General features: G+C 41.9%; 1 protein-coding gene across 1 annotated transcript; it reads right to left on the bottom strand.

Annotated features, from left to right (window-relative positions):
- Nucleotides 1-1,166: 1,166 nt before the first annotated feature.
- On the bottom strand, nt 1,167-13,874 carry LOC120786406 (zinc finger protein 385D-like). The gene is made up of 8 exons (XM_040121847.1): nt 13,779-13,874; nt 11,190-11,305; nt 6,361-6,468; nt 5,724-5,892; nt 4,343-4,579; nt 4,073-4,254; nt 2,532-2,633; nt 1,167-2,137 (listed from the first exon to the last, which is right to left on the bottom strand). Exons 1-8 carry the CDS (start codon nt 13,786-13,788, stop codon nt 1,895-1,897), a joined length of 1,167 nt encoding a protein of 388 aa, XP_039977781.1. The 5' UTR covers nt 13,789-13,874; the 3' UTR covers nt 1,167-1,894.
- Between the last annotated feature and the right edge of the window lie 228 nt (nt 13,875-14,102).

Below are 14,102 nucleotides of genomic sequence, written 5' to 3'. Positions count from 1 at the left end.
GGGGAGTGAGAGATATAATGCCAGTGGAGAGAGTCAATGTAATCGTGAGATAACGAAAAAAAGATGACAAAAAGTGAAGGAGTAAAGGCAGTGAAGGCTGGCGAGGGAATGAGCCAGAGAGTTAAGGGGCCAGAGCGGGCCTGAATTCCGCTAGCCTGTGGAGAATTGAGCATCCCACACACAGATGTTCACAAATACTACACCAGACAATTAATAATAATAATAATAATAATGATGACGGCTATGACAACTGGGAGAATCAGTAGGCAGTGATTGATTGGACAATAATTCTGTGAATTGGTTGGTGGGATTATTTACTTTGAAGTGGCTGCGGGCGGCAGAAGCAGAAAATATCTAACTTGGCTGATGAAGGACCAAAACAAGACGAGAAGTCATAGAAAGTTGAAATAGCAGCAGTCACACAGCCTCTGACCTGATGAACTCACCTCGGCCTCTGAGAGAGGTCAAACTAAGCATTATTCAGATAAAGTCAGCATGGAATCTCATCAGCGGTCCCACAAACTGAGTCACAATTAAAATAATTTAGTTATGTCTTTTACACATGGGCCAACCTTATACAGAGACAACACAGGAAAAAAACATCAGATCAGCGACTGTACTGTAGCAGCAACACACACTCTCTTTATACCTCTAGGCTTTTAAAATTAACTTCCTCTAGAACATGAGCCTACCAAAATGAGCTATGCATTGCTTGAGGCTGAAGTGTAGTAAACCTCATCACAACGACAGACAATAAAGTCAGACAGAACATTCCTGCTTTGATTTATCTCAGAATGAAGCTAGAGGGGATGAAGGTTGGGCAAAGGTTTATCTGTACTCGTAAGTATTAAATAGTTGGAAAAAAGCCTTCGAAGTTTCTTGAAGCCAAACAGAGGCTATAGATGTGTCCTTTTCATTATGCTTTTAGGCAAATACCTCAACACAGACCAAGGAAAGATGGGTTTTGCATGCTGCGAAGTAGAAAAGGAGGATGACGGGCTTAGGTCAGGAGCTGACTACGGAGAGTTATGGGTTTGGGAGGAGATGATGCCTGACTGCGTCTTGGCACGTCTACACGTCTGGGTTAACACGTACACAAGGAGCTGAAAGGGCTAAGATAGACATTTGTTATTTATTATTTAATAAATCTGTTGTAACAAAGATCCATCCCACAGACTGATTAATATTACACTGAAATGCTATTGCACTTATTTATTTAATAAAATGCATGTTTTGAAGCATTAAATTGGTGTTTGGAGACATTTTCATCAATGACCCCATGGGGCTGCATTCACACTCCAAAAGGTAATTTAGGTAATTTAAAATTGTCCGGAATTCAGTATGACTATCCACAGCTATTGTTTAATTTAAAATAATAAACATCTTGAGTCAAGCATGCTCTGATTGGCATTACTACATTCATTCATAAATGCATATGTGCACACGCAAACACACAGAGTTATAGTCATCACTGAAGTTTACCAGTCTGCATCTTTATTAAATCTATACTAAATTAAACCGCAAAGTCCGTTTTTAAAGAGGGACTTCTTATACAGATTATCTATAAATTTATAAAAGTTAATGGAATAGAGCAAGAACGCTGCAAAAAGTTATACTTCTGTGATGGCTACAACTGTGCATGTACTCACACACAATCACGCACACACTCACATCCGAAAATACTCTGTTTTCACTCATATGCTGCTTTGTACTTCCTCTATCCCAACCTGTCCTTAGGTTCTGGCCCCAGCAAATCGTCTTCAGTTCTGGTCCATGACACTCACAGTATCCGTTGTTATGTGGGGTACAGCAAGCGCTGCCTAATATCACATCTTGTTCGGGACTCAGGTCTGCTTTTAGCTGTAGTCCAGACCTGATTGAGACGTCGAGGGGGTCAGTAGGGAGAAAACAGAACCGGTGAGTGTGTTGAACAGATGGGTCCAGGGGCTGGATGCAGCAGCGCCTGGGGGAGGGGCTGACTCTGAAACAGGGCAGGGCCCGAGTTCGAGGCAGGCCGGAGAGGGAAGGGGGGTAGCGTTGCCATGGCAGCAGCGGCCACAACGGAAAGTTGACGCTGTAGGAGACACGAGGCCAGAGGTTTGGTCAGGTCTTGGTTCTTCCGTAGAGCGAGCCGAATCTGAGGAGGAAACATAGACAAACATATTGCAAACAAGGGTTTTTTTTTCTCCAAAAAGGAAACTGATGACTTTAAATAGGAAACCAGAAAAGGACAATGAGATAAAAGTCTGTGTAGCCACTTGGCCAACAGGGGTATAAGCTGTCCCAGTTATCACCAAACGATCTTACATTCTTAGAATCTGCTCTTTTTTCTGACTAAATCTGCCTTTTGTCCTCACAGCATCATAGGAGTAAAACATTTCAGACAAAAGATTCTTCAACACCATATCGCTGACAATTTGTTTCATTGGCAGCAGGGAGTAGAGCTTCCTGGAAAAGGCTCTGAAGAATCAGCTCATATACCCAAACACACTGATGAGCGAAAGTAAATCAAGAAATAGCGGGATACTTACTGCCTGGAAACTCTGGTGACGCTGGGTGGGAGAGTAGGGGCTGAATTTAGGCTTGGCTGGTTTACCTGCTGCTCTATCCTTGTGTCTCCTACTGCTGATATGCTGGAAGTGGAAGAGAGGGAGAGACAGAGAAACACTCAGATAAATAAACTCAGACAGACGCAGGCAGCGCATAAAGGAAGAGCAGACATAGAAAGAAGGCGACAGTCCCCTTTGCTTGGAAATTTGAATAGTGAAGAGGAAATCAAAGGAATCCAAATCCAAGTTCCTATTTTGACAATTCAGGCAGAATGTTGATATTTTGTTGTTTCTGACTTTGAGATTCAAAATATTCATGAGGGGTGGGTTTGGAAATCCGTCTTGAGTTGAATGACAAGCACAAACAGATGGCTTTGGCGAGTGCAGCACACAATCGGGGGTGACCAGCTAAATATTCATGAGCACCTGGCCAAACTTAACTTTTAAACAGACAGATATGAAGACCAGCACTATTCATTCATATCACGAACAGAGATGCGAACATCATATTATCTTGGGCTCATTATGTGGAGGGATATGTGATTTCAACTCACCTGCAGCGACAGGTGAGAGATGTTCACACTGTGATTTGGAATAAAATATGCATGGTCCTGAATTGCTGGTGGCTCATAGCTTTACATGCACAACGGGAGCTAACCAGTAAGAAGTGCGATGAACCAGTTTCTCGTGTCACCTGCTCAGTGTTCGCCCTAATCGAGCAGGGTTGCGACTAAGGTTAGTTAGTGAGTTAGTTATGCTCTTCACTGTCTCCTGCACATACAAGACCACGCAGACTTAAAAGACTCAAAAAAACTTGCCATGGTGAAACATTTGTCAGACAAGAACATAATTAGCAAATGAAGAGTTTTGTGTTCTGTCTCGTGCTCTACGAATAAAACCTGCTACGAATAAAATTTCCTCAAAAACAAAACAAGAGAAATGAAGGACATTTCACTAAAAAGTGCAGCCTTTATATCGTTGTATAATTAGCAATGAAACATAAAACATACTTTTTCTTCAATCACATCTAAATCTGCCTGTTTTTATAGCTGATGATAAATGTAAGAGACTGTAACTGTGCACACAGAAGTCTGTGACTCCTGCTTCACATAAGGCTCTCCACTGTATTTACTTTTCATGAGAATACGTTCGTAATTTAGGTTTGTAGCAAACGTCAACAGAGCATCTCTTCTTGTAAAACTTATACAAGTTTTGAAAATAGAAAAAAAAAAAACTAATCATACAAAAATTTAAATTTCACCTCACTAACCCAGGGATGTCCACACAAAAGCTTCTGTTCCAAAGACAGATTATCTCACATTTATGTCTGACATTTGGAGATTCCTGTCACATATTACATGATATCCAAGACTGATGTAAACTAATTAACTTACAGAAATGAGCATAGTTTTGTAATGTAATGTGTTACAACTAATAGTTAGTGAAACTCATCTCTGTGTTAATCAGTATAACAACTAACCCACCTAAGTTTTGTTTCTCACTTGGCGTTTCTAGCAACGCACCTGCTTGAGCTGAGTCTCAGAGTTGACATGCACATTGCAGATCTCACAGTGGAAAGTTTTGTTCTGGAGTCCAGTTGACGACTCAGACGGCGCGGCCAACTTGGCCTTCACCCCCGTCCTTGGGAAGGACTTGATGGCTCCATCGCCACTTCTAGCCTCGAGCATTGTCTTGTGCTTAGTGCCTGAGCAGATATAAAGTCACATCAACAAAGCATCAAACACAGTACAAACGGGCTAAGCTCGACTACTGCGATGAGTGCACTTTCTCACCACTGTTGTGGGCCTGCAGCTGCGAGGCAGAGTTGACGGCCACCTTGCAGAGGGAGCAGTAGAGAAGACGTCTAGCCTTCTCTTCTTCCGATTCCACCTCTGGAACAACCTCCACGTCTCCATCTCTTTGTGTCTCTTTCTCCGTTGTCCCCGAGCTGGGTGACAGGGAGGTTTCAGATGGCGCCACATCGCGGCTCGATGGTGACACCTCGCAGGTAGGGTTTGGGGCTGAGGGTTCTGAAATAAACCCGGGATAAAACAGACTGATATGACACTAATAAGACAGAGTACGTTAAGTAGTGTGAGAGCCAAGGATATGGTAGGAAACCAGACAGACAGAGAGATGGAGACAACGGAAGTCGGATGACTGAGGAACAAACATTTTTCCACTTGTGTGAAGTTCCTGAACTCTTACAGCTTACAGAAGCACCAATTTCATGACTTGCTTGGAGACAGAGATAAAAACCCATCGGGCTACAGGTGATTATGAGCCCTATCAACCTCTCTAATGGCACTAACAATCAATGATTTCCCCTAGGATCTGTCTCCCAGCACTTAAACGAACAGTTTTATAAAGAAATGTTTTGGCTCTATTATCTTTTGTGAGACTGACTTGCAGAGGTTCCCTAGGGGACCATGTGCTGATTTAAGGATTCACTCTTTGCTAATAACAATGATTAGCTGCCTAGCTGAGTAAGTGTCTGTTTGTTACCATCGATTCGCCACTCTGAGAGGCCGACGAGGCTGTTTGCCGAAGTAATCTTCACAGCTCTCCTGCCATCTCATCCTCCACTTCCCTCAAACAAACTCCAAACTGGAAATGATCACTCATTCTTTCTCTCGAACAAACAAACTCTCATATAAGCGGTGTCAAGTACAATTCTTCAAGCTTGTTGCTCTTTAGCTTGCAGCAAAATGTATTATTTTCTTCACCCACACACATGTAAAAGCAGCACACCAGCAATGGCAAATATATATACACTCATGTTGGAAAGCAGTCGACGCTTCGACACACCTCCACACTTATGCTGACATATTCCCAAGCACGCATGTACTGTAGGTGCCTGCACAAGCACACACAATGTACAGCTACCCACAGATCATATTCAAAGCGTTTGCAGCGTGTTTTTGATCTCAGGAGGCTACTGAATGAGGTCAGTGAATGTAGACATGCAGAAGGAACAGAGGATATTGCTCAACCTTTAATCTCTTCACCGTGAAACCCAAACCAGCAGGAGGCTTATCACATCAAAGAGTTAAAGTCATGAGTGGGAAAAGAAGGTTTGAGCCGTACATTCATATATCTAATGCTGTCATACATTTGATGTCTGTATACACGTACATACACAGGGGAAGCAAGCATGGCTGCTGAGACACACACCTCCTGATGTTGTGTCAGAGCTGGAGGGCTGTGAGCAGGGTGACGAGGGGATTTGGGATGTGGTTTCCTTTGCGACTGGTTCAGAGGTCCTGATCTTTGAATCTGGGGCGTCCAGAGCTTTCAGCCTTTTTGCGTGCTTGGTGCCACTGTAATGGGAAGAAGCCTGCACCTGTGTGCACGACAGCAGACAAGAAGGTATTAACTAACTGCACACAGTTATTTAGTTATGTAAACCTGACAGTGGTTTTATGTTAAGCGACAATGCCTGACTTGAATGTGATAAAAAAATCTAGCTCCAGCGCAGAGTTTTTGAGGCTGCTATCACTCCCACATTGATTGACAGATGTTTTAATGCACAACAGTACAGCACATGATAGTGACTGTTTATGAATCATTATGTAATAAGCACAATAATAAAAAATAATGCTCTACAATGGTCAAATATTAGAGGTGTGCACATTTCACCTAGTGACTACATCAGGCAGCACCAACCCCTCAGAACCAATACAACAGCCAAATACAAGGGCAGGTCTCCTCAGCTGCTCAACTGTCATGCAGGGGTGTGTGTAAGAAATACAAGCACCCTGAAAAAAAAAAAACAATTTAAAGTGTGTGTTTCCCACACAACACAACCCACCTCAGAGTTGAACCTTAGTCGACAGACTCCGCAGGAACTGGGCTTCCTCTTGAGCGGTGAGGTTACCCGGAAGCCTGGGCCGATCAGAGCTTTATGGGCGTGATCCATCTGCAACGAAGCAGAAGCGTATCGTTAAGGTCACGACTAAAGGGATCACCTTAGTGATAAATGACATGCTGCCTGCAAGCGAATATGTTGCTGTCAGAAGAGCTCAGATTTATAATATTTCAGGTTAGAAGTGGGAGTTGAACTCCCATTGGTCAGAACCATTCAATCCCAGCTCCATCATTGGCTAGCCCAATGCTGCATTTCCTAAACAAAAAGCAAAAACAGCATAGCTAACTAACAAAATAAAGTATCAGATGGATATCAGGGAAGTAAATGATGTAGCAGATGTTATATGAAAATGTCTAAAAACGTTCTGATCCTTTTTTCCGCAGTGAAACCATGTCATTATTGGAACCCATTCGGACCACCATATAGCCAACTTCACCACATCCTCTGCTCTCCATTATAGACGAACTACAAACTTTTTACACCCATCTTTAAAGCCTACAGGAGCTGACTGTGTCCTCGCCCAGCCCTGTTCGAGGAAGACTCCATGACACTGACCCTTCACATGGACTTTTCAAACAAACAGTATGAAATGAAGGTGGGGTTTTGACATTAACATTCCTTGCAAGGTGAAATCAGTTATCATTACCAGTCAGAGAAAACAAAGTTATATGGTTTTTAAATCGTGTGCTTTGTTGTTTGTGTTTCCCTGTAATGTGAACACTCAATAACAACTAATGACACAGTTACAGACCTTTCACCTGCAGACTAGTTTTCTTAATGAATGTAAGAAACAGGCAGTAAATATCCCCATGTCTTTGCGTGTGTATGTGTGCGTCTGTGTACATTATACGGATATATGACCACACAGCACGGTGCACCTCTAGGCATTACCTACTGGAAGTTTTAATGAGCAAATATACTCAGCGCAATAAAACCCAACTGGCCTTTGTGGAGCAAAGCAAACCTATTACCTGTGATGAAATGTAGGGAGTCATATAAGCAGCCACAACTGTGGAGGCTTTATGGAAATCTGGCGGGAGGTGACGTAACAATTTATGTGTTGTTACGGGTCAGCCAGCTAGTTCTGTGAGCCCTGGAGCCATGTAGCACTGCACTGGACTGCGTTTGTTTCTTTAGTGCCGAAGATGAATTCTTTGTCCTTCAAAAGTAAAAAATGAATCAGAATCTGTGTGTGTGTGCTCTTGCTCGTTTTCTTTGATCATCACTCTAGGCAGCTGCACTGGAATGCATCTCTTCAGTCACTGGTCTCGTATCTCCCTCTGTTTCCCTGCAGCTGCTTGTATAAATAAAACTCAGAAAAACAGATATAAAAGACAAACACAGTTCCTGTGTGTAACATGGAAAATGCAAATCGCGAAATTATAAAACGTAAGAAATCCTTAATGAGACATTTGTACTAACCATGGCGCAAAACAATACAGTGAAAGACTAAGTGTATAATGTAACACATAAATAACCAAATGGCCACATTAATGTTAAAACATTTATGAGAGCGTAGCTTTATGTTTGTTTGAATGAGCCTGAGCAGTTTAACATCGGTAAAGGCCCGTCTCCGCCCCCTCCTCCCTCCTCAGGCCCAAGGCTCCAGGATCACCATCTGACTTTCCATCACACATTCTTCGCTTCACCCCACCATCTGCTCCCCTCTGAACCCTCTACCTCTCCCTTCATTTCTGTCTGATCAAAGTCACCTCCCTGCATCCCCGTAGGCTCTTACCCTCCACTCCCACTCCACACTCTTGGATGGACTAGCACCTGTGGCAAAGTCATTTTGCCCTTCTTACTCATTGGCTAATCTTTCTTTCTTCTGTGCGCACACATACTACATCACCTGATGAAACAAATCTGCCTCTCTATCCATGCCCGCCCTGCTTATTGTCACATTAAAAGCAAGGAGAGCGGTAAGTTTAGTGGATGATGCGGTAAATACGGACACGACGTCCACCGCACAGCATCAGTTATAATCAGCACATTCTCTCTTGAAACCTCCTCACACAAAGCGGTGGTGGCGTGTCAGACCTGCTCAGCTCCAGGGAGTGAGTTATGGCTGAAACATATGGCCAAGTGAAGTAAACCAGACTTTTACCTGGAGCACAGTCAAGAGCCTCAACATTTATAATGATGAATGTTCCTGGACTTACATTATGTACCAGTGTGACAGCTATGTGTGAATGCATGACGTCAAGCACCTAAAAAGGGGTGGGTTATGATGAATTAGGAGCTGCTTTTGGTTCTTTGTCATTTAAATTATTATTTGCCTGGAAAGAAACACACTTTTTGCTTCCATATTCAGGAAAAAAAAAGCACAGTCAAACTACAGGCCGCACTGGCTGGTGAAGTCCTAGTTTGCAGAGCTGGATCCCTGGCTCACGACAAACATCCACACACACACACACACACACACACATGCATGCATCCCTGTAACCATGACAACCCACATGTGGGCACCAAACAAACTCCTGTGCAGCGCTTTACAGAGGGCATCACACATTGCATCAACATTTACATCTACATTTACAAGAGAATGCAGGTTTTATACGCATGTAAACACACACACACAAGTAGAAAACCCACACAGACAATCACACACACCATAGAAAAACACAGGCAACAAGAGTTCAACTGTGTGTCCACTAACTTAACACAAACAGGTTCAAATCAGAGGAAGGAGAAGATTCCCTTTATATCTGTTGTGCGCCATTCGGTTTAAGGAGAAAATAAACTTGAGACAAAAGATCATTTTTTTTTCATATTCAATGATACCAAAGGTTTCCACCGAAAAATATTTAAATAAAAACTTTGTTACGTGACATTACCCTGACCTCAAAGGTGTTGTTTATTTAATAAACACAATAAACAATTAGTTGATTAATCAATTAGCCACTCAACAAAAAATTAATCATATACTATCTTGATAATCATTTAATCCAGTAATTCTTTAAAGCAAAAATGCAAAAAATTCACTGGATCCAGTTTCTCCAGGTCGGGATTTACTGCTTTCCCTTGTCATATATGATAATAAAATGAGTACTTTGGGGTTTTGAACTGTTGGTAAGATAAAACAAGACATCTGAATAAGTTATGTTGAGCTCTGGCAAATTAGAATTATTTTATAGATAAAACGATTAAACGATTATTCAAGAAAATATAATGAGCAGATAAACTGATAAAAACAATAATCATCAGTTGCATCCTCATAGAGGAGGCAGAAGTGGCTTTCGAGCTGCATGTTGAACTGTATTTTAGACATTTAGCCAATGCTCCTTTTCCAACTTCACTGTATAGAAAAAAAAGTTAAAAGCCACGATCCCCCAAATTATTATTTATAAGTTTTCCTGTGACTACAGAATGTGAAAAGTGAAATAAGTGCAAGAAAGGAGACAGACAGCAGTTATAAATAGGTGAGAGAGGATGTGACTCAGAAGGGAGAGGCTGATGAGAGAACAACCTGTGCTAAGTTTTAAATGAGACAGCCTTTCAGACTTGAGTGCAAAGGGGAACGTGAAAGAGACCAAAATTTTGATCAAAATTTGGGTAATTTTTATTTTGACCATTTGCATTACTGGAGGGGTAAGTGATGGAGCAATGAAGAGCTGAAAACTTTAAAAGCAGGAGGATCGTGTGAGAGGATGAGGGATGGGGAAGTTGACAGCAGGACACAAAGTGGAAAATACATACAAAGAGAATGCTGAAGTGAAGAGGGCGACGGAGCATGAGCAACGCATGAAAGTGGAAGGGATGGATGTGAAGGCTGGAGAGGAGAGCAGGGTGAAATGGAAGGGGAGGGGGCCGAGACCCAGACCAATGTCTGAGATCTCCTCAGGTGGCAGAATGTCTTTCTGACAACGAGAAAGAGGTTACACACACACAGCCCTCACACACACTCCAAATAGATTTACTACACTGCACACTAGCAGTCTAGCAAATGTGCACGCATACACGCAACCCTCTCTTTCTTTTAAACCTTCAATTTGTCTCTCTGTATATCTCTTCTAAACATCTCAGAGCACATCACAGATTAGAGATGAGACAGAAGTAAAGGCAAGGGAGGAGCAAAAGGAAAATTATCAATTGTGCTTCAGAGTGTGTATTAGGCAAGACTCAATGATGGGCTTATTATTGGTTTTCAGCCTTTTCATATCAAGTTTAGGTTTTGTTTTTGGTTTGGTATTAGCCAGAGTGTCTGAACAGGAAAAAAACATCATGTTTTCCTGGCTTTATGACTGTTTTATTAATGTCGGTGAGTCCATCTCAGCTATGTAGTCTAGCTACATTACATATACTACATTGATTTAGGCCAGAAAAATGATTTCACACATCATTCAGCCAGGAGTATATTAAGAGATACAGCACGATTCCGCTGTAAAACACATCAACTCTCCTCAGGGCTTGCACTTGGCCAGCTTTGATTCTCTCCACCTTCACCCTTCACACACACTGGTGGGGCAGACAGCTCAAAGAAAAGCTCTGTTTGAGGAATAACAAGGAATCAGCTCCACCCCCCAGGACGTGTGGAAATGTCAGTGCTCTCTGCATCATCGGTGATATATTTGGAAAGATGTAGGCAGCGCGCTCATACATCTGTGTATAGAAAAGGCAGAGTCTTCCATGAAATAAACTCCTCCACTTGCAGCAGAAACCGGCGTGATAAAGTCAGCATTTGGGGTTTTGTTGTTTTTTTTAAAGGCAGATGAGTACAGTAGGTGAGATTTGTGGTTGCCATGACAACTGGAGTGAATGACAGTACTCACCTCAGTGAATCCATGCAGCAGATGGAAGGGGAGGAGGGGCTTCGGGTCGGTGGAGGGCTGGCTCCTGCAAAGTGCGGGATGGGCCAACGGCGGCACAACGCTGTGACACACGTTACCTGGGAGGCGGCATGGCAGGGACGGGACAGGTAGATAGATAGACATATGCAGCAATGACTCAATAGAGATGAGGTGATTCTTTTCAGATGACGATGAAAGCTCATAGACCAGAGAGAACCCAATGAAGACATTCTGTGCTCAAAGTTTTTATGCTCAAAAACTTGTCTGATTGTATTGTTTGTTTAAAATTGTCAGAACAAAGAGTTCTGATACATTTCCTTCAGAGAGTTTCTCCTCTCCTATTTACTACCGTGGGTATGATGCTTTTTATTTATTTGTCAATTTTTAATTGTGCCTGGACAACGGCTGCAAATTAGCTGTCGAGCAAACCCGGGCACATTTACAATGAATCAAAAATTCTATCAAAAATTATTTGTGTAGCACATTTCATACAAAGTAATCTCAATCCGCTTCACACGCGCTGTTGAATGCCTATGCTGATGAAAGTGCATTGTGCCATATAAAAAAATGTGGTGTTTGGAATTAACAAAACATATTCTGTAGCCCATCAGACAACTCCTAAAAAGAAAAAAAAATAAATTCTGTTTGATCTTAATGGTCCTGTGTCTTACTCGAGTCTCACTAATGCATACTGGCGGTCACTGAAATAAAGTCAAGGTTCACTCAGATCAAACATCACTTTATCTAACGTTAGTTTGAACCATCCGCTCATCCACATAGGCAGTAACATAAAACATCAAATTTGTATGACAAATTGAAGTCAACTACATACATTTAATCCATACTATACTAAAGTACTGTTCCGAGGTACTTGGACTTGAGTGTTTCCATTGTGTCCTATCTATACATTTGACAGTGCACCATTCTGTGAACATTATGATTGTACAAATTATATGATCATTTTATAAAATATGATTCATTGTTATAGTTGAAAAAATAAATTCTGCTCATACATAAATCCATCAGTAATAATAAACCTATAATATAAGATAATATATATAATAATTTAATACTTAAATAAATTTTGTCTCACTTTTCATACTTTTTGGACATTTAAATAAAGAATCTGTATACTTCTTCTGCACCAGCTGTATGTGTATGATTATGGTGGTTAGAAATGTATTGATTCTTCCACCATCTTTCTAAGATTTCTAAAAGCATAACTCAGTAGTAGGTGCAACCAATAACTATATTCAGTATCAATTAATCATTTTGACTATAAGAAGTCACAAAATAGTGGGAAAAGGTCATTATAAATTCCCAGCACCCAGAGTGATGTCACCAAATGTCTTATACTTTGTTTGACTAATGGTCCAACACCCAAAGACATTCAGTTTTCCTATCGTGGTTCATTTAGAGAACCGGGGAAAAAAAACCTCATTAATCAAATATTAACAAATCGACAAAGATGTTCACTTAATATGAAAGAGTATCACACTTGACATGAGGTAAATATAGGACCTTCAGATTGTCTCAAGTGTTCTCAGGGGCCAGATGTGCTGTGTGTGTGTGTGTGTGTGTGTGTGTGTGTGTGTGTGTGTGTGTGTGTGTGTGTGTGTGTGTGTGTGTGTGTGTGTGTGTGTGTGTGTGTGTGTGTGGAGCCTGACTCACGATCACACACTGGGTTCTGGTACAATGTGGCCACATTACTAAAAGTGCTGTGCGATAAGCGTTTTGTTTGTGTTGCTGAGCCCTGATTATGGAAGCTTGCTCTCCAGTTTGCATGTTCTCTGAGCTTGATTACAGCCCGATTCAGGCGCAGCCCGCGCGTGTGTAATCATCATAATCAAAATCGCAGCACACCCATCCGTCCTGCCATTAGTCTGATTGCCGTTGACCAGCCGAAGTAGTGCGTGCAGGGGTGTGCGTGTGTGCGCACTCGGGGTTGCGTTTGACCGGAGCGTCTGCGTTCGCGAGAAATGACTTAAGAGAATTTCCCGAGATACGAGAAACACGTGGGACAGATGAGAGACTGTGGACGAGACACAAACACACACGACCTTAAATGGTCGCTTTTTAAAACAGACTATTAAAATGTGATTGGTCTCCATTAATTGTGATTTTCCACCACTTCCATTTAATAATCAAAAGTAATAATAGTTTGTCCACGTAGAGTGTTTTTCCTGTAGTTAATGAGCCTTTATTCAACAGTATAAGCACGCATAATAACTCATAGTAAAGTATATTTTCTCCCTCTAGCCGTGGTGAGCTTTTCTATTACAATTCTTGATCATCTCTCTTGTTACTGAATAATTCGCCCTGTTATTGTGCAGGAGGATTCAATTAAGATGAATATGTGGACCATGACATAGGCTTTTGATTTTAAGAGATGCGCAGAAATAAACTGCACTATCACTGGCTCTTTCTATTCCACCGTGCAGTTGACTGACTTCGCAAAGCTTACTTCCATTTCAACATAGCAACAAGTGACTCCGCTGCGTTTAATCTAAAAAAAAAATAAATAAATAAAAACTCCTTTGAGATTAAAAGCACAACACATAGTTTACTTACCAAAATACATGGCGGCAGCAAGTGAAATCCGATTGTTCAGTGATTGATAAAAGTATCTTTCATCTCCGGGCAGAGATGAGGCTCTGCGTCTTCTCCTCCACTGACTGTCTCTCCTCTCTATCTCTCTCCTGCGGCGCCGCTGCTGCGCCTTCCCATCTGGATTCCCTCCTCCTCCTCCTCCTCACCACCACCCGGCCCCTCCCTCCTCCTCCTCCTCCTCCTCCTCCGCCTCATCTCTTCACGATTCGTGTGCAGGTCTGTCCTTGTATCTACATCTCCTAGACACAGGTTTTTAATTCAGTATCGAGACGGAAATTGACTGAA

This window comes from Xiphias gladius, chromosome 24, assembly GCF_016859285.1.
Source record: "Xiphias gladius isolate SHS-SW01 ecotype Sanya breed wild chromosome 24, ASM1685928v1, whole genome shotgun sequence".
NCBI lineage: Eukaryota > Metazoa > Chordata > Actinopteri > Istiophoriformes > Xiphiidae > Xiphias > Xiphias gladius.
Note: the sequence above shows the minus strand (reverse complement) of the source record. Positions and strands in the feature narration are given on the sequence as shown.

Coding starts and splice junctions, on each gene's coding strand:
- LOC120786406 (XM_040121847.1), bottom strand. Junction 5,893..6,360: donor GACTAAGGTTCAACTCTGAG/GTGGGTTGTGTT, acceptor TCGTGCACACAG/GTGCAGGCTTCTTCCCATTA. Junction 4,255..4,342: donor GCTGCAGGCCCACAACAGTG/GTGAGAAAGTGC, acceptor ATATCTGCTCAG/GCACTAAGCACAAGACAATG.